Genomic DNA, 24,740 nt, shown 5'->3' with positions numbered 1-24,740 from the left:
CTATAATTAAAAAAAAACCACTTTTCAAGAATGTACAAAGCATGTCATCTATGGTACTTCAAGTACAGTTTCTTTTAATATTTAGAACGGTCTTTAACTATTTTATTAGTAGCAAGGATTTACTTATGCTCCTCAGACACATATCCGTCTATGACGGAAGTCGTTCACATCCATATTTTTAAACTTTTATTTAAATACATTTATTTACAGTAAATTCAGTAGGTGCAGGAATGGAAATAGAGAAAATACTAGAAATTGGTAGGAAGAGTGGTTCCAGTTGCTTTTTGAAATCATCTTTGACAGTATTGACTCGAAAGGACAGCTGATTACTTCATCTTTTCAAACAGGCCCCTCAGGGATAGTTGTAGAGTGGCGCTCATCTGCGACTAATCACACTTGCCCATTGCTCTTGATTAAACAAATAATGCTCATATATTTTTACTAATATTACAACGTTACTAATAATAAAGAAAGGTTTAGGAAGCTTAAATTTAAAAAAAAATTCAGGTAACCTTTGAGTAAAAACTGCGTGACTGTACCGTTGATTTGTAAACGAGTTTTATGTATAGTCTTACTATAAAATTCATATACTTTGCTCACTAAAACATAATGTGTGCGGTTATCATTGTAGTGAGTATGGCTGGTTGATGCTACTACAATGTTTTTCGATGTGTCTGTGATGTTTGAATATTGTTATTATTTCAAAAGTGAAATTACTTAGAATATCACTTTCGAAGTAAAACTCTCTACAAAGTAAATTAGTTAATTAATACATAAATTATAATGAAAATTCTTCTTTTAAAATTATATATTAATATAATAAGGAATCCAGACAGAGAGCATCTGTCAAAAGTACTATTTTGATTGAACTTAAGGGATATTATATCCACGAAAGTCTCTTTGAAAGTATTATGCAGAGTTCACCAAATGGGGCAGCTTTTCCAAACGAATACTTGACATTCTCATTAAAAAAATTGTTTCGAAGGAATTCCGTACCCTTGGTGAATTATTTCTGCAAACTATATTCAATTACGTTGCTGTAAGATATTTTATAAAAATATAGATACAATGGCCATCCGAATTCTATGAGAAACTTGAAACATGGCAAAAAATGCAAGGCGTATGCTAAGTTAGAGTCCTAAAAACCTTTAAGGATTTTAATTCAATTTTATTTTGCCTAGTACTGTTATGTCGCTTCCAAATTGAAATGTCTTGAACGACCGATTATTTAGACATTCTGTCCTGAAAGTACAGACATTGAAAGACATGAAATTAACATTCAAATAAGTATTTTGTCTATATCGTTGTATGGCCCACGTTCTTTATAAGGAAAGATAAGGAAGTTTTCTCTTCCACTAATTTAAAAAAAACACATAAGCCGGTAACAGAACTATTTTCTAAAATAGTATTTTTGAACCTTGGAAATTTACTGATTAAAACTGCGAAAGGTTTGATTTTTACTCCCAATTATGAGTTAACATATATAAAATAAGCACTCACATATATTGCAACCAGAGTCATTCAGGATTCAAAAATTCCCAACGCGGTAGTTTCGTAAGGTTTGCATATTTTATTCAGCAATATTTCCTTGTAGATTGTGTTACCTTGTCGTAGTTCTACCTGTTTCTTTTGGCTACAATAACATTCAGCGACTGTTCACTTATCACAGAATGCCTATAATGGTGATGTTGATGTTTCTATTTCTTTTAAACATATAAACGAATTAAAAACTTTGAATAAATATTATCCTAAATTCGTATGTCATTCATTGTAAAACCATCGTTCCTTAATGGAAAATAAATAAACAAATTTTATATTAATGGAAAGAAAAACAAAATAATTAGGTGAGTTAGGCATTGGACTTAGCTTAATCTTCTTAGGATCATCATTTTGAACCATAAATTAAAGAACTCTGTAAAAATTCAAAATAGTAAATGTCAACTTTTCTATACTCAATAAATTATGACTATTTTACATTTAAAAAAATTGAAAACTGTGTATATATAGAGAAGGTGGAGGCCACATTATAATTTATTATATAAAATCTATAATCTGTGTTGGAGGCTATAAAGCGGTGGTTTTTACTTTTAAGCCCAGTGAAGCGGACGGGTATCATTATAGTAATGCATATAACACATTGTAGAAGTGTATCCATTTGAGAAAATGATGTTACAAAATACCTTACACCATATTCTTATCTTATTTTTAGTATACAATATATTGTGTTGTAAGAAAGTTTTCTTCGACATTCTCTATGTAGCTTTTGCTTCGTTCATAATTAGTATAGTTTTATGTTTCTATATTTTCTAATGAATAATTTATATTAATGGCGACATAAAAATTCTATGTTATCATATTTACTTTTATACTTTTAATAATATTTTGTTGTTTATATTTAACTACCTACATACAACAGCATTGCTCATCGCATCGCGTCGCGTCGTGGAAGTGGAAAAAATATATAAAGTAAATAATAATAATTTTAAATAAAAATTCTATTAATAAATAATAAGATTGTGACTTGAAAACACTTTTTTTTTCAATGTACAGTTTTTTAACGAGGAAGGAGATAATTTCAAACAGAATGTAATTGGTTTTTGTTTTCAAAAGAACATAAAGATAACTAGATAATGTTGTTTTTTTATTCTGGAAAATTTTAAGAAAAACTATAATAATTTCAGAAATCTATCACTTTTTTAAAGCCATTTATTTGACGTTTGATTATTATTTTATATAAAAATACGGACGAAAACTCTTTTAAAAATCAAAGAAATACAAATGACGAAATCAACAATAAATTATAGAGCAGGTTCTGGAGGGAGCAAAGTATGCAAAATATAAGAAGTGAGACCTATTGATTGGTTCGGATATATAAATACTCGAACATCCAGGGTCCACTCGTAGATTCTTAATTGCTGAATTTCCCCTCATCACTATTACGGGAGCGAAACAACATTTATCGTATGATCGAACTAAACGTTCGGATACGTAATCTTTGTTAATGAAGTCAGTTTTCAGAAGGTTTTCGGCTTTAATTGATGTATTTTTGAGTTTGCATCTCGAAGTTTAAAAAAATTCATTTTTTGCTTGCTAATTCTAAGCAATAAAAACTTTAGAATATAATAAAACTGCATAGAAATTATATAATTTGTTGATGAATCATCGTTTCATCCCATTTTATTGTCATATTGCTTATAATTAACTAGCAAAAATCGTTCGTTTAAATCAATATTGAGGGTAGTTTATTATTTCAAAAGAAAAAATTCAAATTGGACAAAAATCTCTTTGAGAAGTTTCGACTTGAGTAACAAAAAGTATGCATGCGTATTTTCAAGTTGCTCAGACGACCGATGTTGTTCCAATCTCCTAAAAGTTAAAGTAAATGAGGCAAAGAAAGTAGGGATAAATTGTACTGAAGCTTAAATGAAATAAATTGTAATGAATTATACCTAAAATCCAATGATATTATTATACCATGTACATATGAAATATACATAGTATATTAAGTTTAGTCCCAAGTTTGTAACGCTAAAAATATTGATGCTAAGCAAAAATTTTTTTATAGGTGTTCATAGAATCGCCTAATTAGTCCATTTCCGCTTGTCTGTCTGTCTGTCTGTCGTCTGTCTGTCCGTCTGTCATCACGATTACTCAAAAACAAAAAGAGATATCAAGCTGAAATTTGTATAGCGTGCTGAGGACGTAAAAAGTGAGGTCAAGTTCGTAAATGAGCACTATAAATCAATTGGGTCTTGGGTCCGTAGGACCCATCTTGTAAACTGTAGATAGAACAAAAGTTTAAATGTAAAAAATGTTTCTTATAAAAATATAAACATCTTTTGTTTGAAACACTTTTTCGTAAATTCCACTGTTTACCCGTGAGAGTGCAAATTATGTGCAAATTGTATATTATCTATGTTATAAGACTATACCGGTTATGTATGTGTGACATGTATGTATGTGTAATGTGACAAAGTAATCAACACTGTTTATACATGGTATTTCAACAATTAACTCAGTCAATTATTTCTTTTCACTTGTTTTTTAAATCAAATTCATTTGACTGAGAAAGTTTGAAAAATATCGTTCGGAGGTGATAAATATTTTTGTTAAACTCTTTTAATGTTTATAGCCACCATTTCCAATGAGGGTTTAGTTAATTATATCATCCCGTAATATGATTGAATAACCCTGTAGTGTACTATCATCATATCGAAAAAAAATTTCATATGTAATATCTTTCATATCTAAGCATACTATAAGAAGTAATTCCGATTCAAATAGCATTATCGAACACATACAGAGTGTAAAAAAACAACGTATAAATTTGGGAATAATTAAAAAAAAGATTTATAAAAAGTTAAATATATGTTGTAGCGTTAAAAATATCCTTGGAGGTGATATTTACCTTATCTTGAGTACCTTCACGGTCTTTTTAACCCCCGAACTAAAAAAATAAGTTTGCTGCTATGTGTGTGTGTGTGTGCTGTGTGTGTATGTGTTTGCCTGTGACATCGTAGAGCCTAAACAGATGAACCGATTTTGATTTTTTTCTTTTGTTTGAATGGTCATTTAATGGAGTATGTTCTTAACAATGTTTCAAGTAGGAATTTAGGGTTTCGTACCCGATAAAACTAAAAATTGGCGATGATCTTCCAAATCGGCTCAGTTTGGAAAAGGTTTTATGGAAAAAGGCAATTTTAGAGAGTGTTCTTAGACATGTTTCAAATGCGAGTTGAGGGTTCTGTAGCCAAAAAATTTGTCGGGAGTTTTTTACATTTTTAAATTTCACTTGCAAAAGTGAGCTATTGTGTGTGGTGAACAAGATGTGAAAGAGGAATATGTATAACAGGGGTAGGTTTTTTGTATCAAAAATCCGTCTTTTTATTGTTAATGTTCATGTTATGTTCGGGATAGGTACGCTCTTTTTTTTACACCTTATATATGAAATCATACATACATGCGATAAAATAAGTGTGATATTTTAATGCTATAGATGGTAGCGACATCAACTCATAAAAGAATGAATCGCGTATCATGTTTTACGCATAGATATCACCCACTTATAATAATATTTTTCAATGGAGGATATAAGCGCGGAATATGTTTTCTGAGGACGGATTGTGCAATTTTAAATGCATTTCATATATCCGAACCTGTATATGTACAAAGTAGGTGTGGGAAGTTGTATCAAGGATAAAATAATATTATACCGAGTGACACAAAGCCGAATTTTTTTATGGAAATCGAATTCCGTCAAAATTTCTGACAATGAAAGATATTGTCTTAGTTTTCGATAATTTCGCCTAACCAGCTAATTAAGAGTTTCGAGCATTCTGACTGTTGAACTGACCGTTAACCTTATGAGCTATAGATGGAAGCAAGACTCTAACTGTCAAATATATAATTACAATGAACCGGAAACACTGGAACACCTCCTCTTCAAATATCCTTTCCAAAAATTGTACAGACAAGCCTTCATTCAAAAATATATTAATAATGATGATCCTACGGCCCAACAGATTAGTCTGTTAAATATCCTTAATGAAAATTAAATAAACGACATTTGCAATACGTTAAGGACGTTTATCTCGTTAACTAGCTTATGCTGAAGACGGCATGTAATTATCAGCTATTAGAGCAAAGGTAATCTTGATCACAAATTGGAAAAGTATGACCCAAATTTAGTAGGATTACATATTTGGTTTATCAAAATTGGATAAAACGTGGATCTGATAGAGCAAAATTAAATTTTTGAGATTCCGATGACGTCATAAAGTTAAAAAATTCGATTTTTTTGATAACACCGGCAAATTTCATCCGATCTTATTGGAATTTTTTTTTTGAAACCCACTAATTTTGGGTTACCCTTTTCAGCTGTGATGTAAATTTTTCGCTAGCTATCATTAATGTGCTTAATTCCGGGACCTTGACTCCAAATTTTTGAACCCTATTAGAGCTCGGTTAATTTTGAACACAAATTTGAAAATAATGACCCAAATTTAGTAGGATTACATACTTGATTTATCAAAATTGGATAAAATTTTGATGTGATAGAGCAAAATTAAACTTTTTGTATTCCGATGACGTCATAAAGTTAAAAAATTCGATTTTTTTGATAACTCAGGTATATTTGATCCATTCTTATTGAAATTTTTTTTGAAACCCTCTAATTTTGTGTTACTCTTCTCAGCTGTGATGTCAATTTTTCGCTAGCTATCACCTATGTGCTTAATTCCGGGACCATGACTTCCCATTTTTGAAACCTATTAGAGCTTGGTTAATTTTGATCTCAAATTTGAAAAGTATGACCCAAATTCAGTCGGATTACATCCTTGCTTTATCAAAATTGCCAATATGGTACTTTTTGATACCTTTTAACGAACAACGGATATATTAATAATAATTAAAATTTTAATCCAATTTTGTTTGTAATACTCTGTATTATTTACTTAATTTATTGTCAACAAAATTTCGATTTTGGAGGCAATCAGTTTCTTACGCAAAATACTCCCGTATCATTTAGGAGAGTAATGAATTCCTTGTTTTTCTCGGCAACGTAGAAAGAAATCAATACTTTAATTTGATACTCTCATATCATTTGAATAAATTTAAAAAGTTTTTCAATTAAATGTACACACTCTTTAAGGTAAAATGTCACGATTATGGCAGCTCTCTCTCATTTTGCCTTTACTCTTAAGTTAAATACTATCAATATATAAATTTTCATCAAAATCGTTAGAGCCGATCCCGATATAATATATAAGGCACAACCTAAAACCGGTGCTATGTACCCTTGTTATGACCTTGGGATTAGCTTAACCAACAAAACCAAAGCATTACTTTATTTATACATCTAGTACTTTCTTATATGTAAATTTGTATTGCTATTCTAAAGTAAAAGACTGTATACGTATATATGTGAAATAATATATGAGTTTAGTTTTTGAGACTATGTACTAGCTCTTGTAGCACTAGCAAACAGTAGGTAGTCTAGCATAGTAAAGAAAAGAACATTTCTTGGTTTGAAGATATCTTCTTGGTAGATATTATTATTATTTCTATAGTTCTAGACATATTAAGAATATATTTTAATGTTGTTATGTGATATGCATTTTAATTATTATTTTATATTATTCTTTTAAAATAACATTTTATTACAATTTTTTTAAATATTTATAAAAAAAAAAAATTAATATTCACTAAATTATCAATCATAGTATTTTTTCTAGAAGTGAGTCATTGTAATGTTTTTATATGAGCTGTAAAATAATCTCAGATTTAATTTGACGATTTTCAAAGCGTATGTCTTCGAGAATCATCTAGTAGTCCGAGATTCTAATTTTGTACCAATGTACACAAGACTAAACGATTTTATTTGCGCGGCTTCTCGTATTAATTAATTTCTAGAATACACACAAGAAGCAGCAACCGAATAGCATACCACAAACAGGTAATCCATTGATTTGAATAGCTCTAAGAAGCATATGCCTTTTTGTTTTGATTTTCGAAATCTTTTTAACAAGCCTTACATTTTTTTGTCGTTATTTTATACCAATTTCCGTCTAGGCTGTCAAGTTCGTTATTTTTCACATCGGACCTAGAAGACTACCTTTACTAAGAAAGTGATGGCCAATGGCCTTATATGTATAGTTAGTATTTGTCCTCGCATTTTACAGACGCTGTGTAACATCACTATACACTCGAAGCATTTAATAAGTTTAATTAGACATATCTAAAGCTATTGTTTCCTTTTGCTACGTCTACTTTTTGAGAATTTTTCGGGAACATTATGAAAAGTTAAAATTCTATGTTTTACTTAGGTAACAATTTTTAACCCCCAAACTAAAAAAAAGGGGTATTATCAGATTTCCCGCTATGTGTGTGTGTCTGCCTGTCTGTGGCATGGTAGAGCCTAAACGGATGAACCGATTTTGATTATTTTTGGTTTTGTTCAAGTGCGAATTTAGGGTTCGTACCCGAAAAATCTAAAAATTGGCGATGATCTTCCAAATCGGCTCAGTTTGGAAAAGGTTTTAAGGAAAAAGGTCCTTGATTGTGAGTGTTCTTAGATATGTTTCAAATACGACTTTAGGGTTCCGTAGCCGTAAATTTGTCGGGGGTTTTTAAATTTTGTAAATTTCACTTGTCGTGTAATTAGTTACTGGTAAGGGTAAGTAAGTGTACATTATACGTACTTTTTCATTTTTGTCAAAAACACACGAAAAAAAATATTTTCAAGGATATGTAGAAAGGACATGTTCTAGAAGGAGTTTTTAAGTAAGTATAATAAGAACACGATGTTAAAATTATAATAGCAGTAGGTCGTTAACTTTTAAAGTATAAAATATTGCAATAAAACAAAATTTTTAATATGAATATAGGTATCAATATGTTATCAAAGAAGAAAACTTTCGATATAAATTTTCATTTATTATCTGAATGATAAACATATTTTTTCTCCAACATTATCATCGCCATAATAATAATACGTTCGTTCGTTCGTTCATAAAAGATTAAATAGTTTTTGTATTATAATAATAATAATGTTCATATATTTAAATGGCTAATACTTTATTACATTCTGTAAATAAATAATATATTCTCATTTAAAGAGATATTTGTAACTGTGTGTATTAAAATGAGGAAAGTTCTATCAGTAAATCATAAGTTTACAAATTGTTTAAATCCGTTTAAGCTATAAAAGAGCATAGAAAATGAATGTCATCGTGTAGAATATATATAAGGCGTTGTTTTCTACTTTATATAATTTTAATAGTTGATTTATTTTTTTACAAGTACCTACTATAATATCTCATTTTAAAGATCGAAATTTGGGTATAAGAAGTTCAATGTAGAATCTACCTGAAATAATAATCAGAAACAGAAGGGCATATACATGTCAAAGAGTAACGAACGTCCATGTTGCATCAGGCATAGGAGACCAAAAAAATAAATAATAAATAAACTTTTAACAAAAAAAAACCGACTTCAAGAAAATAAACCCAAAATAAATTAGGTTAGGTTATATTGGCTGTCCACGAAGGACACACTTAGACTATTCGCTCTGTGCGTGAGTTTCGTTTCCATGACAACGATACACTACTTTAATTATAGAATTGTATGGATGCATATATAATTGTATGGATTGCATTGAAAACTTACATTTAAAATTTAATATTCCTGTTTCGCAAATTTAAATAAATAATTATGATAATTTACATTTGAAAAATAGTATTTGTACAATTTGATTTCTTATTTTCACAATTTTTAATGCATTAAGTTTAATTAATTAGTGTTTTTCAATCATTTTAATTTGACAGTTTCTATAATATTAACATGTAAAGAATTGCAAATTAGTCATAACAGCCCCCTTTATCTCCAAAATTTTTCACTTAAAGCGCTGGCATCGATTTTATTATCCCTACCATGACTACGCACACAACGAATAGAACCCATTGTGATATCATATATGTGTTTTACCGCCTTTCCGTTGATAATTTCATTTATGAGCTCCTCAATTTCAGAGGCTGATTGCACCTCTCTCATGCATATACCATGTACTACACCAGCCCATGACAACTATTAATTAAATTAATTTTTTTGCGACGGCGGGTATCGACTACCCCAAGCATACCGCGGACGGAATTGATTAAGCCTTAACCAACTGAGCTAATAGGGCGACTCAAAAATTAATTAATATGCACTAAAAATTAAAATGACGATAATATAATATAGTTACAATTATTGTTATTTTTGGAGTCGGTTTCAGCCAAGTTGATGTAGCAAACTGTTGCCACAGTTGTTTCCTTGGCTGACACTGACTCCAAAAATAACAATAATTGTAACTACATCATTTTATCGTTATTTATTTTAAATGTTTAGTGCATATTAATTTGTTTCGGAATACTTTTTTTTAAGCCGGTTTTTTTTTTGTTGAAATTTTTTTATATGTATGGTATTTTACAGTTATTTAAACTGTACTTCGCCATTTATTTAGCAAATGGATAGGTAATAAAATTAATTTCCTTCAGACCTATTTTCAAATATGTTTCTTAATTACAAGATAATAAAATAAATAAATAAAAATTGTATAGTGGTCCTTTATAGTTTTACACTATTACAAGTTTTCGGTACTTAGAAGGATAATAATATAAATATATCAAAAGCAGAGTAAAACAATTATTTAAATAAAATATCAGAACGATATGAATAAACCAGTCATTTCACACATTTTATTTCGCAAACTTTCGTAAAGATTAAAACAAAGGAAACCTTGTCGAAATATACACTTTTTGGTGAGTAGGTTCAGTTAATAAAAGTGTCCGCCCAAAGCGAGTGAGAAATTTAACACGAAAAACGTCAATTCGCGAAAATTTATAAAGTAAGATTGATCGAGATGCAGTTTTTTACATTAGTTTCTAGAAGGTATTTATAAACTTTTTGAACATTGCAAATTATGGGAAGATAATTTTCCTTGATTGTGCATTAAAAAAAGCATTTTTTGTGATGTACTATTTTAGGCAAGGGTGTTACTCCAAGGGTGTTTGGAGACACTGAACACGAATCCGACGTTAAAAAAAAATTATTCTGAGCACTTGGGGATTTGAGCATCCTGATTTAAAAAGTAGGACTTTTGTTTTTTTACATTAAATTTTTTTTTGTTGTTTTTTAAAAAGCTTGTAATAGATAAAGTAAAGATATTGAAAAAATTTCAAAAAAATTCATTTTCTAATCATTATTTACTATGTTATATGTACAAACAATACATTTTTTAATGCACGCACGAGAAAAAATTATTTCCCTATAGTTTGCAATACTTAAATACCAACCTTACTCTAGAAATTTTCGCGGTAAAATGTTTTTCCTTGTCTACAATGAAAACTGTTTTTTAACCCTCGAACTAAAAAGGGTTGTTATAAGTTTGACCGCTATGTGTGTGTGTGTGTGTGTCTGTCTGCCTGTGGCATAAACGGATGAACCGATTTTAATTTTTATTATTTCGTCTGAAAGGTAATATAACGCAGAGTGTTCTTAGCTATGTTTCAAGTGTGAGCATAGGGTTCCGTATCCGAAAAAACAAAAAAATTGGCGACGATCTTCAAAATGCTTTTAAGAAAAAAATAATTTAATGGAGAGTGCTCTTATATGTATATGTTTCAAGTGGGAGTTTAGGGTTCCGTACCCGAAAAAATTTGCCGGGGGTTTTTTAAACTTTGTAAATTTCACTTGTTTAATACCAAAAGAAGAAATATTATTGAATTTGAATTTTAGAAATTTGGTCATATTTTATGTTCGAAGGTGTAACCCCAAGATGGTTGTACTATAATAATGGTATATATACAGATACCATACAATACAAATAATAAAATAATAATAATGATATACACAAAACAAAATAAATTACAAAAATATAACCTCAAATAAATTGTTTGTGTCTTAATTTCTGATATGAAAGTTAATTTTATTATGTGTTGTTTGTTGTATGTTGTATGTTGTTTTAATTAGACTTTTGTTATTATTTATATGTAGAGGTATACATATTATATAATATAAACATACGAATGTAGACATATATTACCTACGTTGTGCTTATTATTGTTTTAGATAAATACAACAGGCCCTAAAGTTACACTATATGGTACTCCAAACGGAGAATTATTAAAGCTTCATAAAAATCTAATTCATTATCTTCTGTTTGGTTTTGAAGCAATCAGCCTATCCGTGGGATTAAAAAAATTCAATTATCTTTTTCTTATTGTTATTTTTTGCCTTGTCCTTTTTCTTACATTTCCGGTCCAAAATATGCATTGACGTATTCGAAGAAATCAGATTTCAGTCGACTCCAGCATTTTTACAAGTAATTAGCTTTTTAGAGTTCGTATATTGGTTTTATACATACGTTTTTGTTTGTATTAATACTTTGTCACTTACATGCCCAATTAATGATATGTTTGAACAAAGATAAACACACTAACTTCTATAACAGTTACTACTGCTCCTGAGTTATTTTTGGTGAACTACATATTCTTGGAGTTCATGCACCAACATTTTGACAAAAATTGGTAAATTGAAATTGATTATTAATTAAAATTGATAAATTGCTACCGCTAGAATTCAAAAAACCAATCTCCCAGTTTAGGGTCTGCGCGGATCATTTGGCTGGTGTAGAAGCAATAAGACGCCATTAACTTTCTTCTAGCCTTTTTTAACTAAAAAAAAAAAAAAAACAAGAGAATACAAACAGTTGACTGAGTTAATTGTTGAAATAGCATGTATAGACAGTATTGATTACACTATCACATTACACATACATACATGTCACACATATACATATAACTGATATACTCATATAATACTATACAATTTGCGCATAATTTGCGCTCTCATGGATAAACAGTGAAGTTTACAAAAAAGTGTTTCAAACAAAACTTGTTTATTTATAAGAAACATTTTTTACATTTAAACTTTTGTTCTATCTCTAACGGTTTACAAGATGGGTCCCTCGAACCCATGACCCAATTGATCTATGTTGCTCATTTACGAAATTGACCTCACTTTTTACGTCCACAGCACGCTATACAAATTTCAGCTAGATATCTCTTTTCGTTTTTGAGTCATGGTGATGACAGACGGGCAGACAGACGACAGACAGACAGACAAGCGGAAATGGACTAATTACGTGATTTTATTAGCACCTATACCAAAATTTTGTTCATAGCATCAGTATTTTTAAGCGTTACAAACTTGGGACTAAACTTAATATACCTTTGCATATTTCATATGCATGTTATAAAAATGTACGAGAGGTATCGTTGGACACCCGAACTATATTCCTTTCTTATCTTTTTACCTTATAAAGCTAGTGCTTACTTTTTTTATTTGCAAGATATTTTTCTGAAAATGTAATGTATTACTTTAGAAGTCAAATACTTGTTTGTTTTTTAAAGAATTTAATTATATAGATTTTAGTTTTTACCGTATGAATTTTTTGTAATATTTGTTTAAAAAAGACATACTTCTGATTTAGTAGTCAGTCCAATATAAGCGTACAATACGCTTGGTTTGATCAGGATATTTATTGTGACATAACACATAACATAAACTTTTCATTGGGCCTACTCACTTAAAATTATGTTTGTTCTTTAGTTTCTCAGGTAACCTAGATGAAAATAGTCAATATTTGGTGTAGTTTTTTTGTTTTTACTTACCTCCTAACCAGTAAACAAATTTAGAACGCTAACGTGCGATAAGGAACTAGTACCAATATTCAAATTATAGCCTTTCAGATTCTCAAGTTAAACGTAGAAAATGACTTGCATGTACTTGCAAGGTGAGTGTGTTTAGAGACGTGAAGTTAATTATTTCTAGAACGCACGGTAATAACGATAGTTCAGTGTATTTAAAATATCACTACATATTTTCTCATGTTGAAAATGTGTTTCTGTTGTTATTATTCGTACATTTCTTGTGGTATTGTATTTCATATTTTCAGTATGTGTGCGCCTCCTGTGGGATATAAATGTCGTACAATATATCTATTTATTGTCCCTGCAGTACTTCTATGTATGCAGTTCATGTGTGCATACATATATTACCTATACACACACGTTAGGTTATATAATGAACATTATATAACAACGCTCACATATGATTGTGAAACAAGCCTCAAAGTTGAACCGTTTCTCATAATATTATTATGTTCTGTAATTTATATTGTGGTAAATGTTGTGTGGTTATTGTTTGCTTTGGTTAGACGTGCAAATATTTAAAATCTTGCACGCATTTGTTGCACGCCTAATAAAAGTCGTCGATTGAAGTCTGAGATATATTATTTTTATTGACATTATAGTCCATTGGCTAAGCATCGCTTATCTTTTTTTAACTTTATGACGTCATCAGAATCCAAAGAATTTAATTTTGCTCTATCACACCCAAATTTTATCCAATTTTGATAAACCAAATATGTTATCCTACTAAATTTGAGTCATACTTTTCGAATTTGTGATCAAAATTAACATCGCTCTAATAAGTTTCAAAAATGTGCAGTTATGATCCCGGAATTAAGCACATAGGTGATAGCTAGCGAAAAATTTACATTAGTGGGTTTCAAAAAAAATTCCAATAAGATCGGATCAAATTTGTCTGTGTTATCAAAAAAATCGAATTTTTTAACTTTATGACGTCATCGGAATCCAAAAAATTTAATTTTGCTCTATCACATCCAAATTTTATCCAATTTTGATAAACGAAGTATGTAATCCTACTAAATTTGGGTCATACTTTTCAAATTTGATCAAAATTAACCTAGCTCTAATAGGTTTCAAGAATTTTGAATCCTGGTCCCGGAATCAAGCATATTAGTGATAGGTAACGAAATTTGCATTTGTTAGCAAAAAAATTGAATTGAACTTTATGACGATAACATACAAGATGCTATATAGACATACTTATAACAACTTAATTCATATATCACAGTTTACTGTCGGCTTAGAGAGCTTTTATTTTTTTATGTTTATAAACTTGTTTTTTTTTTTTTTTTTTGCTGCGCCAGTGCCGGGTGCCTCCTATACCAAGCCTTAATTACAAACGAATCGACAATGACAAGTATGAGAACAACACTTTGTTAAAATCGTTTGCGTTTGAGGCTTAGTCTATATAACTTAATTATCTAAGATTTTTATTCTAACCTGTTTTTTCCTGTCCATGCGATCGATATTTTTTTTATTACTTTATCAAATTCCATGATTTATCCATCCTTGCCAAACTTATCATGATAGGTACTGACAAAAAATAGACTCACGGTCAAAAAATGTATAGCTTAGGAAAAAACAGACTAGAGAAATAATTTTAACATTTAATTTTGTTCATTACGTAATTTATTTATCATATATGTAATAAAATTGCCTATAAATAAAAATAAAGTAAACTGCTCTTGAATTTCGCACGGGTTGAGCTAGTTTAACTGAATGTAATTTGAATGTTTTCATCACACGATTTTCTTGAACTTAGCAGCTATTTCCCATTTTGAGGGTTTCTGCTAATAAAAATTCATTGGAGAAAGCGGAAAATGATAAATAAAGATCAATTGACTGCGGAAGTCAAATTAAACATTGGATTACAAGGTGGAGCACATGTGAGTTTATGTTACGATTTAATTTTGTCATGAAAGTCCAACGTTGTACAGAAGTAACAATCGAAATAGGTTTGTAAAAGTATTAATAAGCAAAAAGTAAACTAAGAAGCCATGCAATGAGTATTAAATTTACTTTTACTATGAATTCAAACCTAGAATTTTTATAATAAAACGTTTACAATAAAATGGATCAACGTGGCTTAAGAAGTTTTTTTCTTAAAAAAACAAACGATGATAGAAAGTTCCTTATAAATTTTGAGTTATAATGTAAATATTTCAAAATATTTAATTGTAAATTTTGTGAATTTTGACTGTTTGATTTGATTTTGATTTGAGATCTGTGAAGCTATTAAATCGCAATAAACATACTAAACCGAATTAATTTTTAGTAAATGGTATTAGATTGGAAAAAAATTGCTGCCAAATTACATCAATAAGTTGGATCACATTGACTTCTTTTTGCTATTTATCCCACAAAATAAACATCCAACTTTTTTTATCTCAGAGGTGTCAAAAACAAAAAATTTCAAATGATTTCGTAAATATTAATTTATTATTAATTAATATTATTAAATTTAAATTAAAGATTTTGGTTTAAAGTAAAAAAAAAAATTTTATTTGCCAAAAAATGAAAAAACAATTTACATAAAAACAAATTAGAAAAATATCAATGTAAAAAACAAAATTGAACACAATTATATATAAAAACAACAGAACTTAATTATAAACTGATGTAATTTGTCGTTTGCTGTTGTTTCATGTAATTAACGTCCGTGACCACCTCGTCTGCCACCACCGTGTCCGCCTCCATAACCCTTTACACCAACAAAAAATAAATATAATTTTTTTTTCTGTTTGTTCAAATAAAAACCAACACTTTTACAAACTAATTGTAGTTGGACATTACGTTTTTTTTTTTGTTCCAAATAATGGTCAACATTTATTTCATTGTCAAAAAATAAGTTGGTAGACATTTATTTTTGTAGACGGGTAATTTATCAATAAAGATATAAATTACTTACAATTTTTTTTTCAAGAAGAAATAATTGGGTTATACTTAATGTTGCCGCGAGAAATGGTTATTTTGGGACTAAACATAATCGGAAGCACTTTTTAATGATTATGTTTAAAAAAATTAAGATGCCAAGGAATAAAACAATGTAATCTAAGAGTAATTGATTGTTTGATGCAATTTGCTTTGATTATTCCGATTTAATTCCCTTTCAAAGAATGACTTAGTACACAGGTATTTTTGATCTAAAAAAGGTGCCAAGTCTAAAACTTTTGGCTAAAAGTTTCCCAAATTCAACTGTTTTTTGTCATAAACATATACTTCGTCAATTAAAACAATGGTAAATTCAGATTCAGGTGTTGTAGCTGCCCTGATCCGCCCTCTCTTCGTTACATCCATGAGTACAATTTCCACCAAGACGAGGTGGCATCAAAGCAATAGGTATTTGATGACGTAAAGAAAATTTTTTTGCTAAGAAAAAGGATTCGATTTGTTTAAACTGGCTTGTTAAGTAGTTGCTCTAGTGTTAACACAACAAAAGTTTTTGAGCGGCGTTAGAAATATTATTTAACGATAGTCGATAAGCGATTGTATTTTGTTATGCAAGTTTTTTGATCTTATATATACGAGACGAGATAAGGAACAATTGTCGAGCTATAATTCTGGAAAAGTTACAGAATCAAGATACAGAATACGATTTGGTTCGTCAAATTCTTTAGAAATCTTTCCTGAAATATTGAACGTCAAAGGGAAACTTCAATGGAATCTACACATAAAGTGGTCAAGTGGTCAAGCACTCACAATTTACATTGTTTATGTTCACGTCGACGAATGTTCATATACTCGCTATTTGGCGAACTTTTATTATTCATTATCCTCTAAATAGCGAAAGGATTTTTGTTTGAATTTTGATTGGAGGAATTAAATATTTGATATACCGGTCCTTATTACTATAATATATATACAAATTTTTGAAAAGACAGAGCTTGCTGCCTACAAAATATAAAATTTTTTATTTCAGCAATGATCTACTTGACCTCTTAACAAAATCCATTATTATTCCGATTATGAAAGTTTTCAATAAAAGATAGAAAATTGATTTTAACGAATGGTATTTTTAAACGAGTTCTAAATAACATGAATCCATGAAGTCCGGGTTCGAGTCTTGGTTCGGGTGTATTTTTTTCAATTCTCTTTAATTAAGATTACTAGACAAGATATTTGTCGAATCGAGAGACCATGATGTAAATAAATATCGTATACATTATTAAAATAAACAGTTGCACTCTCTGTCTAGAACTCGAATAGCCTAATTGGTAGGGCACTTAACATAAGTCCAAGAAGTCCGGGTTCGAGTCCTGGTTCCAATGTATTTTTTTAAATTCTTTTTAATACTGTAGTTTCAATTATTTTTGTACCCGAGTGCGAACAAATTAAAAATATTAATATAATTAATTATTTCAAATAGTAGTTTTAAACCTACCACTTATTATTCATTGATTGATTGCATTCATTAAATAGAACCATTTCTTCGATTCATAATTATCTGTTTCATACTTTTAACATCAAAAATTCCATTCACCAGTAGTGACACAAGATGTGAACAACAAAAAAAGGAATAAAAAGAATCTAATAAATGGTTTATTTTGATGAATTCAATTATGTAATTCTATTCCTGAATTAAGATTATTCAGTTCAAAAAATATGTAAGTAAAAAAAAACAGCAAAAATTGAATACATACACCGCCATAATCACCCCATCCAAATTTTGATTTCAAATCCCATATAGATCCTCCGCCATAACCACCGCCATATCCACCACCGCCGCCTCCCTTATTTGGTTCTGGTTCCGGTGCACAGTAAACAATGCATACCGCAATTGTTAAAACTAATAGAACACTTAATAATGTCTTATTCATCATTGTTATAAAACGATAATAATTAGACAAATTGTATGTTATTAAATTTTGATGGTTGACGTTCGAATGATGATTTGGTTGACAATTATTTCGATATTTATACCCAAAAAAAGTCTCTTATTGGCGGTTTTGTGCATTGGTGGTAAGGATGAAATAATTTTTATTAGTTTAAGAATGTTTAATTATATTACCCTCCTCTTAACTGATATAAGATAAAAATTGGTAAAGTAAATAGTTATCTAATTATTATAGTATTTTAATGTGTTTTTTGAAAAATTTCATCACTTAAAATAAAGGAGTGTAAATTTTTAAATATACGAAAAAAACAAAATATTAAAAATCAAAAGTAAAAAGTTTTTAATTCTAAAATAAATATTTGATTTTTTTTTTGTTTAATATATTCTAAATTTTAAAATAGTTTTATCATTGATAGATTTTATTCATTGGAAGATTTTTAATGTACGCAAAATTTTCACTTTTTACTCGACTATGAAACCAAAAATGAAGGGTTAAGATGTAAACACTGTATGCACGTGCTTACGAATGTAATACATATACTAAATTCTTGTAGTCGATTTCAACAATTCCCGTTATTAGCAATGGGGATAGGTACTAAAATATTAGGGGAAAATAGTATAACTAAATGTATAGAGCTTTACTCCGAGGCTTGAAAGCTTGGAAAAATTTTCTGATTAAATCTAAAAAAGTGACATCATTTTTACGATCTTAAAGCGTGCAAAAATTATTTTGTATGAAAACTAAAATTACTATTGGCAACCGTGCTCTTTTTCTAGAATCAAGTGCGAATCGGAATCCTGAGCAAATCGCACTTGATCCATAGTGCTTTTTCTAGAAAAACAACTTTGTTTACTTTTTTCGATTATAAAAATTAATAGAATATTTTTTCACTCTTTCAACCCTTGACGCAAAGCGCTACGGGATGATCACTTTATGGAATTGAAATATTTTCAAAATGATGAAACTGCACACTTTCGAATGATCAAGATCGAATCATTTCTTCTATCGAATGCCATTCTGTATCCATACTTGTAAATTTTTGAGTTTGGACATCTGATTTTTGATGTGTACCAGATTATATATTTTATGTTTGTTTTTATGTTTTGTGTAGTCGGGTTTTAGTTTTTAGTTTTTATTTATATTTCTGATTGATAGAAATCATTTGTAAAAATTCAAGGCCTTTCAAATATTAATAAAACAGAACTACTTATTTCTAAACAAAAAGTGTGTTAAAAATTATATAATAATTTTAACGTTGGCCGGATAAGTTTCAAAACTATTAAGAATATCCCTTTTTTGGTGTAGCTTTATCACTCGCTAGGATATCTCGATTCTCATTTTTGATTTAGGAACAATTTTCTCAAACATTTCTGGGATTCTCATGTGAAATTAAATTGTTAAGGAGAGATTTCACATTACTCCTTACAATCCCGTTACGCATATTCACATATAGATATTCCCTTTACAATGATTCAAATTATATTTCATCGTTACGATGCTTGAAAGACCGGGACTTTCTGGACAACATTCCTTCATTCAACTAAATTTTGACAGACATTCCTTCATCGAACTCCAAGCCCAAATATGTCCATACCTGAACCTGCTTCGCATTATCAATGCTACGTCATATACCCCAAACAGTGAACGTTGTTTCGAAGAATTTGCTGAATGTTTTCTTTATTCATGGACGCAAATGTGACATTTCGACTGAAATATCAAATGATATTCAATTTTGACAGAAAGATCAAATTCTTCAAAAAAGTATCATCATCCAAAGCGGGGATTGGCATTATATCCATATCAGCCGCATAAGCAAGATGAGGAGCTTATTGCAAATTGTTCTTCCAGAGTAAGCATGGATGGCGTTTTCCAAGTTGAAGCGTGCGTTTGATTCAGGATATCTATATCTAATAAGAATTGTGGTACGGCGTATTTAGATATGTGCAGTTGTGTTTCTTACTATGCTGTTCTAGGTTTGACGAAAATCGATAAAAAGATAGTGAAGATCAATGTGGTTATTTATTGTATACGTTGTTATCGCTCCCATCATTGTATTAATATTTACAGCACCTTTTTTTATAATTAGGCACTTTTCTTTAAGGTTGCTGTTAAACTTGATTGTGGTATTTTAAATACTTCACAATTCGGCTAAAACCTGGGTGAATTTCAGAATAATGTGATGAAAGATCTTGAAATAGAAGCTTTATGTATGGACACAGTATGGTTTCTAAGTAGGTAGGCTTATAATCTATTAACGATCGTTTTAGATGCACATTTGGACGTAATTTCTCATAGCAAAAGTTTCGAGAAATTTCGAATAAATCATGAAGATGAACGATTCATACCAAAAGCATCTTTTGTAAAGTACACAATTAACTGAATCAAAATTTAACATTTTCAACCTCTTACCTCCATAGCGTAGAAATACAGTGGGATTTAATTATAATAATCTCACGTTCTACGCTAATGGTTTGAGTTTTAAACCATACCTACATATCCAATTTTAGCAAAAAAATATTTCGTTGGAGTTTGAGTTACAAAAAACGATTAACTATTTCATCTTTAAAACCATCTAGGTACAAAACGAAACAATCTGGTAATATGGAAACATTAGCTAAATCGACTTATTGGAGCTATGTTATATCTTATAGAATGTTATACAAACCTTTTAGGGACACTGTACGCGCAGTATTGAATATAATTTATTTACATAAAAATTGTGACAATTATTTTTACAAATATTGTGTGATTAAAAATAGAACATTTCTAATTAACCTTGAATACAAAAAGTGTAAATAATGTTTTAGAATATAGAAGTATTTCATAAAACTATTTGATGATGCCAAGTAAAAGTCTGTGGTAACATAAACAAAGTATTTGTTTGTTTAAAATTTTAACACTTCCCTAATTTTACCATGCGTAATTCTTTCTCAGATAAGTCTTTTAATAAAGTTTATATTGAAATCATTTTTGAGAGTATGTTTCAACTAGTTGATATAGAAAGTATTAGACAATTTACTTTTGTTGGGGTACATTTGGTTACCAAATTTTGGTAATAATTTGAAAACTTTTTTTTATAGTCTTAAAAAATATTTATTTTTAGAAAAATTACATAATTTTTGGTTTTAATATACGTAGTATGGCTGATTATTTTTCTTAATAATACCACCAGCTACAACAGTTTTTCCGTATGGAGTTTGTTTCACAACTATGCCACCAACTGCTCCACGTGATCCTCCGGTCTGGAATAAATAATTAAAAATATGTAGAAGTAACATAAAGCAAGGTGACGCAAAAACCACGTAAATATTCAAAATTGATATAATTTTGTACCATTAGATACTTTTAATTTTTTAGCTTCAAATTTTTCAATTGTACGCCTGGAAAAGTTTGAAAACAAGTTTCTGTTTTCACGTTTTACTTTAAAATACAAGATAAAATCACAAATGAAGCACAAATTAAACGTGTTTATGTCAATATAATTAGAAATTCATTTCTTTAAAGTGGTTCGGCCGTCACGTGAATCAACTAAATTTGTATGACCTAAATGTAAAAACATGCTCTAAAAATATCCAAAATGCGTCAAAAACCAAAGTTTTTTTATGTTTTCTGTTTTGGAAAGCGCCGTAAAGTAATGTTTGTTTGCATAAACAGAAACTGTGATAAATTTTCTTCATGATTAAAACTTTTTTAATTTTTGTACAATTAACATTATTATGAGTTCTTCCATACGGTACTATGTTAAAAATCACAATTTTAAATTGATATAATTAAAAATTTTGCTTCGTAAGAGGCCACGAAACTGTGTTTACTGTGATCAAGGGACTTTGAATTTACCGTACTTGTTCAAACAGCCGAACCACTTTAATGATGTATGGAAATTTCGAAATAAAAAATGGAAAATCAGATTGTTTACTGAAAATCTTGCAAAGATTTCTATAATAGGTCCGACATATTCTGAATTTCGTCCTTACAAAAAAGTTTAGTTTAAATAAAGCAATTATTTTTTTAAATTTTTTATCACACTTTTATAAACATCTCTTATGTTAGATAATACGAAAAATAAATAACTACTTACCGGATAAACTGGATATGTTGGATATGCTGGATACACAGGCTGTATAGGTTGATATCCAGGATAACTGACACGATTATAATCCAAATGGCCAGAGGCATAATTTTGTGGCAATGCCATTGCAAAATTACACAAAATGCAACTTAAAACGAAAAATGTAACTACCAAACAATTCATTTTTAATTTTTTTTAAGACTAGAGTAAAGTTCTACTTATTTAAGAATGTAAGAATCAATTGATGTAAAATTTTAAAAAATTGTGATATTTATATGAAAAAATGAACAATTTAAAAAAAAAAAAATGAGTAATCATCAATTATTCGAAGTAATGTCGTCAATTTGTCAATATAGTTCTAAATAAACAGAGAACAATGCATTTAAAAATCAACGCTTCTTCAATATCTTGTTTTTTTCTTTTTAAATTATATTTATTTGTATTTTATTATGAGGTTAAATTTTATTAGCTTTATGTTAATTTTTTATAGGATTTCCCCTGAAGGATGAGGTCAATTTTTCAATTTATTTGGAATTAAGTATTTTTGTTTACAAACGTGTTAATTTAAATTTAAAAATCCAAAAAAATTTAGTTAAAACCTTTATACATTTATTTATTTAACACTTAAAGAATAATATTTTTTTAATTTGACTAATTGATTTTCCAAATTTAATTTACGTCAATATACTTTCTATGGATTCGATACTACGTCAATACATTTAGGTTTATTAAACTACTTTCTGAGATTTTATCATTAACCTTTGTTCTATTCCAAAAATGCTTGGATAGAAATAAAATGAAAACCATTTAAAATGAAAATACCACAAAAATTCCAACCGAACTCTAAAATATGTAATTTAAGCTGATTTTCTTCAACGACAGATTTTCTAAATATTTATAGGCTTAAATTATTAATTTATTAATTATGTTACTAATTTATTAATATAAACATTTCTTTGTAGGGCATATATTAGTGATTTTGAAAAACTCAATATTGCGGTATTACTTAAAGATAGTAAAATTTCTTTTCTATAATTTTTCTTGTTATACAACTTTTAATTGGGCTATTAGTTGAGATGTTTTCATAACTAAGCAATTGACTATTGATAACTGGGAGTTGCAACTCGATAACTGGCGATAATAATTCGTACTAATTAAAATCAGAAGACGACCCGAATTCAGTAGTTACAATTTCGACTACCAGATTGCAATACTTACACTTACCATTTTTTAAGGCCAACCAAAATATTCAAAATAAAATCAGACAAATCCTGCCATCTGGCGATAATTTTTTTTACTATTAAACAGGAAATGGACCGCTTTTTCAAAGGATTTTTCTACTTAGAATATTGTGTTATCTACGTCATAGAGAATACCTACGACGTAGAGAAACCTTGTATACGATATCATCTCGATAAACCTTGTATAGAAACGAAACTGATAAATACTGAGCACTTTATAATCAAAATTTTAATTTAAGAGGTAAACATGGTAGAGCGATGATCATCCGCACCTATCAAAGCCTGCCCTAGTCCGTAAAGTGAAATAGCTTGATAGAGCGATTCGTTAGAGCGTCAGAAAATTTTGTTACCTAAATTGATGAATAAGAAATTAAAAATATGCAATTTAGATGAATAATATGCATTTTAAATTGACCGTAAATATACTAAATTCACAATTCAGTTAATAGTGATGAAAATGATTCCAAGTTTTTTACTAGAGAGGGTTTTTGGAGTCGCTGAACACGAATATCGTGTCAGAATTTATATCCGAGGTACCTGGTACACAGGGTGAACGGTATCCTCGTCGTCTTTTAGTGTTCGAGAAATTCGTTATATAATCGGTGTAAATTTCTTACCCGGGGGTATTGGGATAGCAGCATGTACCCAGGGGTACCAGGTACCCAGAGTTCTCGAGGTACTCTGGGCGCCATCAATTCTGTCGGCATATTTTTGACCAGATACTCCCAAAACCCTCGTGTAACAACTTTTTAATCATTTTCATCACTATTAACCGTATTATGGAATTTAGTATATTTACGATTAATTTAAAATGCAATTATAAAATGTATATTATTTATCCAAATTGCATATTTTAATTTCTTATAAATAAATTTAAGTCGTAAAATTTCCTAGCGCTCTTACGAATCGAATGCCAAAAAGTTAGTTGCATCGTTCCTGCGACTAAATAAACGAAGATAATTATTTTCTTGTACTCGCCTGGGTGAGACACCATAAATATTAATAAGCGAGACACAACAAGTTATAAAAAAATTAAGTTTGCAAATTCCAAAATGTCCGCCATTAAAAGTGCCACAAACGATGGTACGGAACGGTGGAAAATGTTCTGATCAGTGATTCGTGTATATCAAATCACAATCTTGCCAAAACGTATTTTTCGAATTTCTACTCTCGTACTTCAATTTGTTTTTGTCTGTCATATATGTTGAACAACAGTCATAGCAAACGAATTACGTAACAAAAATGAAAGAAACTTGTAAATCATGAAAGTGTTGAAAAATGACATGCAATTTCAGGAAAAAAGAGAATGTTTTATCTAATAAAATTCTAAATAAAAAAAATTCTG

At 29.4% G+C, this 24,740-nt stretch overlaps 1 protein-coding gene across 1 annotated transcript; it reads right to left on the bottom strand.

The window, feature by feature from the left end:
• Positions 1–15,887: 15,887 nt before the first annotated feature.
• Positions 15,888–18,150, bottom strand: LOC123305813 (glycine-rich protein DOT1-like). The gene is made up of 2 exons (XM_044887642.1): positions 17,891–18,150; positions 15,888–15,951 (listed from the first exon to the last, which is right to left on the bottom strand). The coding sequence occupies exons 1-2, from the start codon at positions 18,068–18,070 to the stop codon at positions 15,901–15,903; spliced, it is 231 nt and encodes a 76-aa protein (XP_044743577.1). The 5' UTR covers positions 18,071–18,150; the 3' UTR covers positions 15,888–15,900.
• Positions 18,151–24,740: the final 6,590 nt, after the last annotated feature.

Source organism: Chrysoperla carnea, chromosome 1 (genome assembly GCF_905475395.1).
Source record: "Chrysoperla carnea chromosome 1, inChrCarn1.1, whole genome shotgun sequence".
Classification (NCBI taxonomy): Eukaryota; Metazoa; Arthropoda; class Insecta; order Neuroptera; family Chrysopidae; genus Chrysoperla; species Chrysoperla carnea.
This window is presented reverse-complemented; position numbering and strand designations above follow the sequence as displayed.

Coding starts and splice junctions, on each gene's coding strand:
- LOC123305813 (XM_044887642.1), bottom strand. CDS start 18,070: ATGATGAATAAGACATTATTAAGTGTTCTATTAGTTTTAACAATTGCG. Junction 15,952..17,890: donor GATGGGGTGATTATGGCGGT/GTATGTATTCAA, acceptor GTTGGTGTAAAG/GGTTATGGAGGCGGACACGG.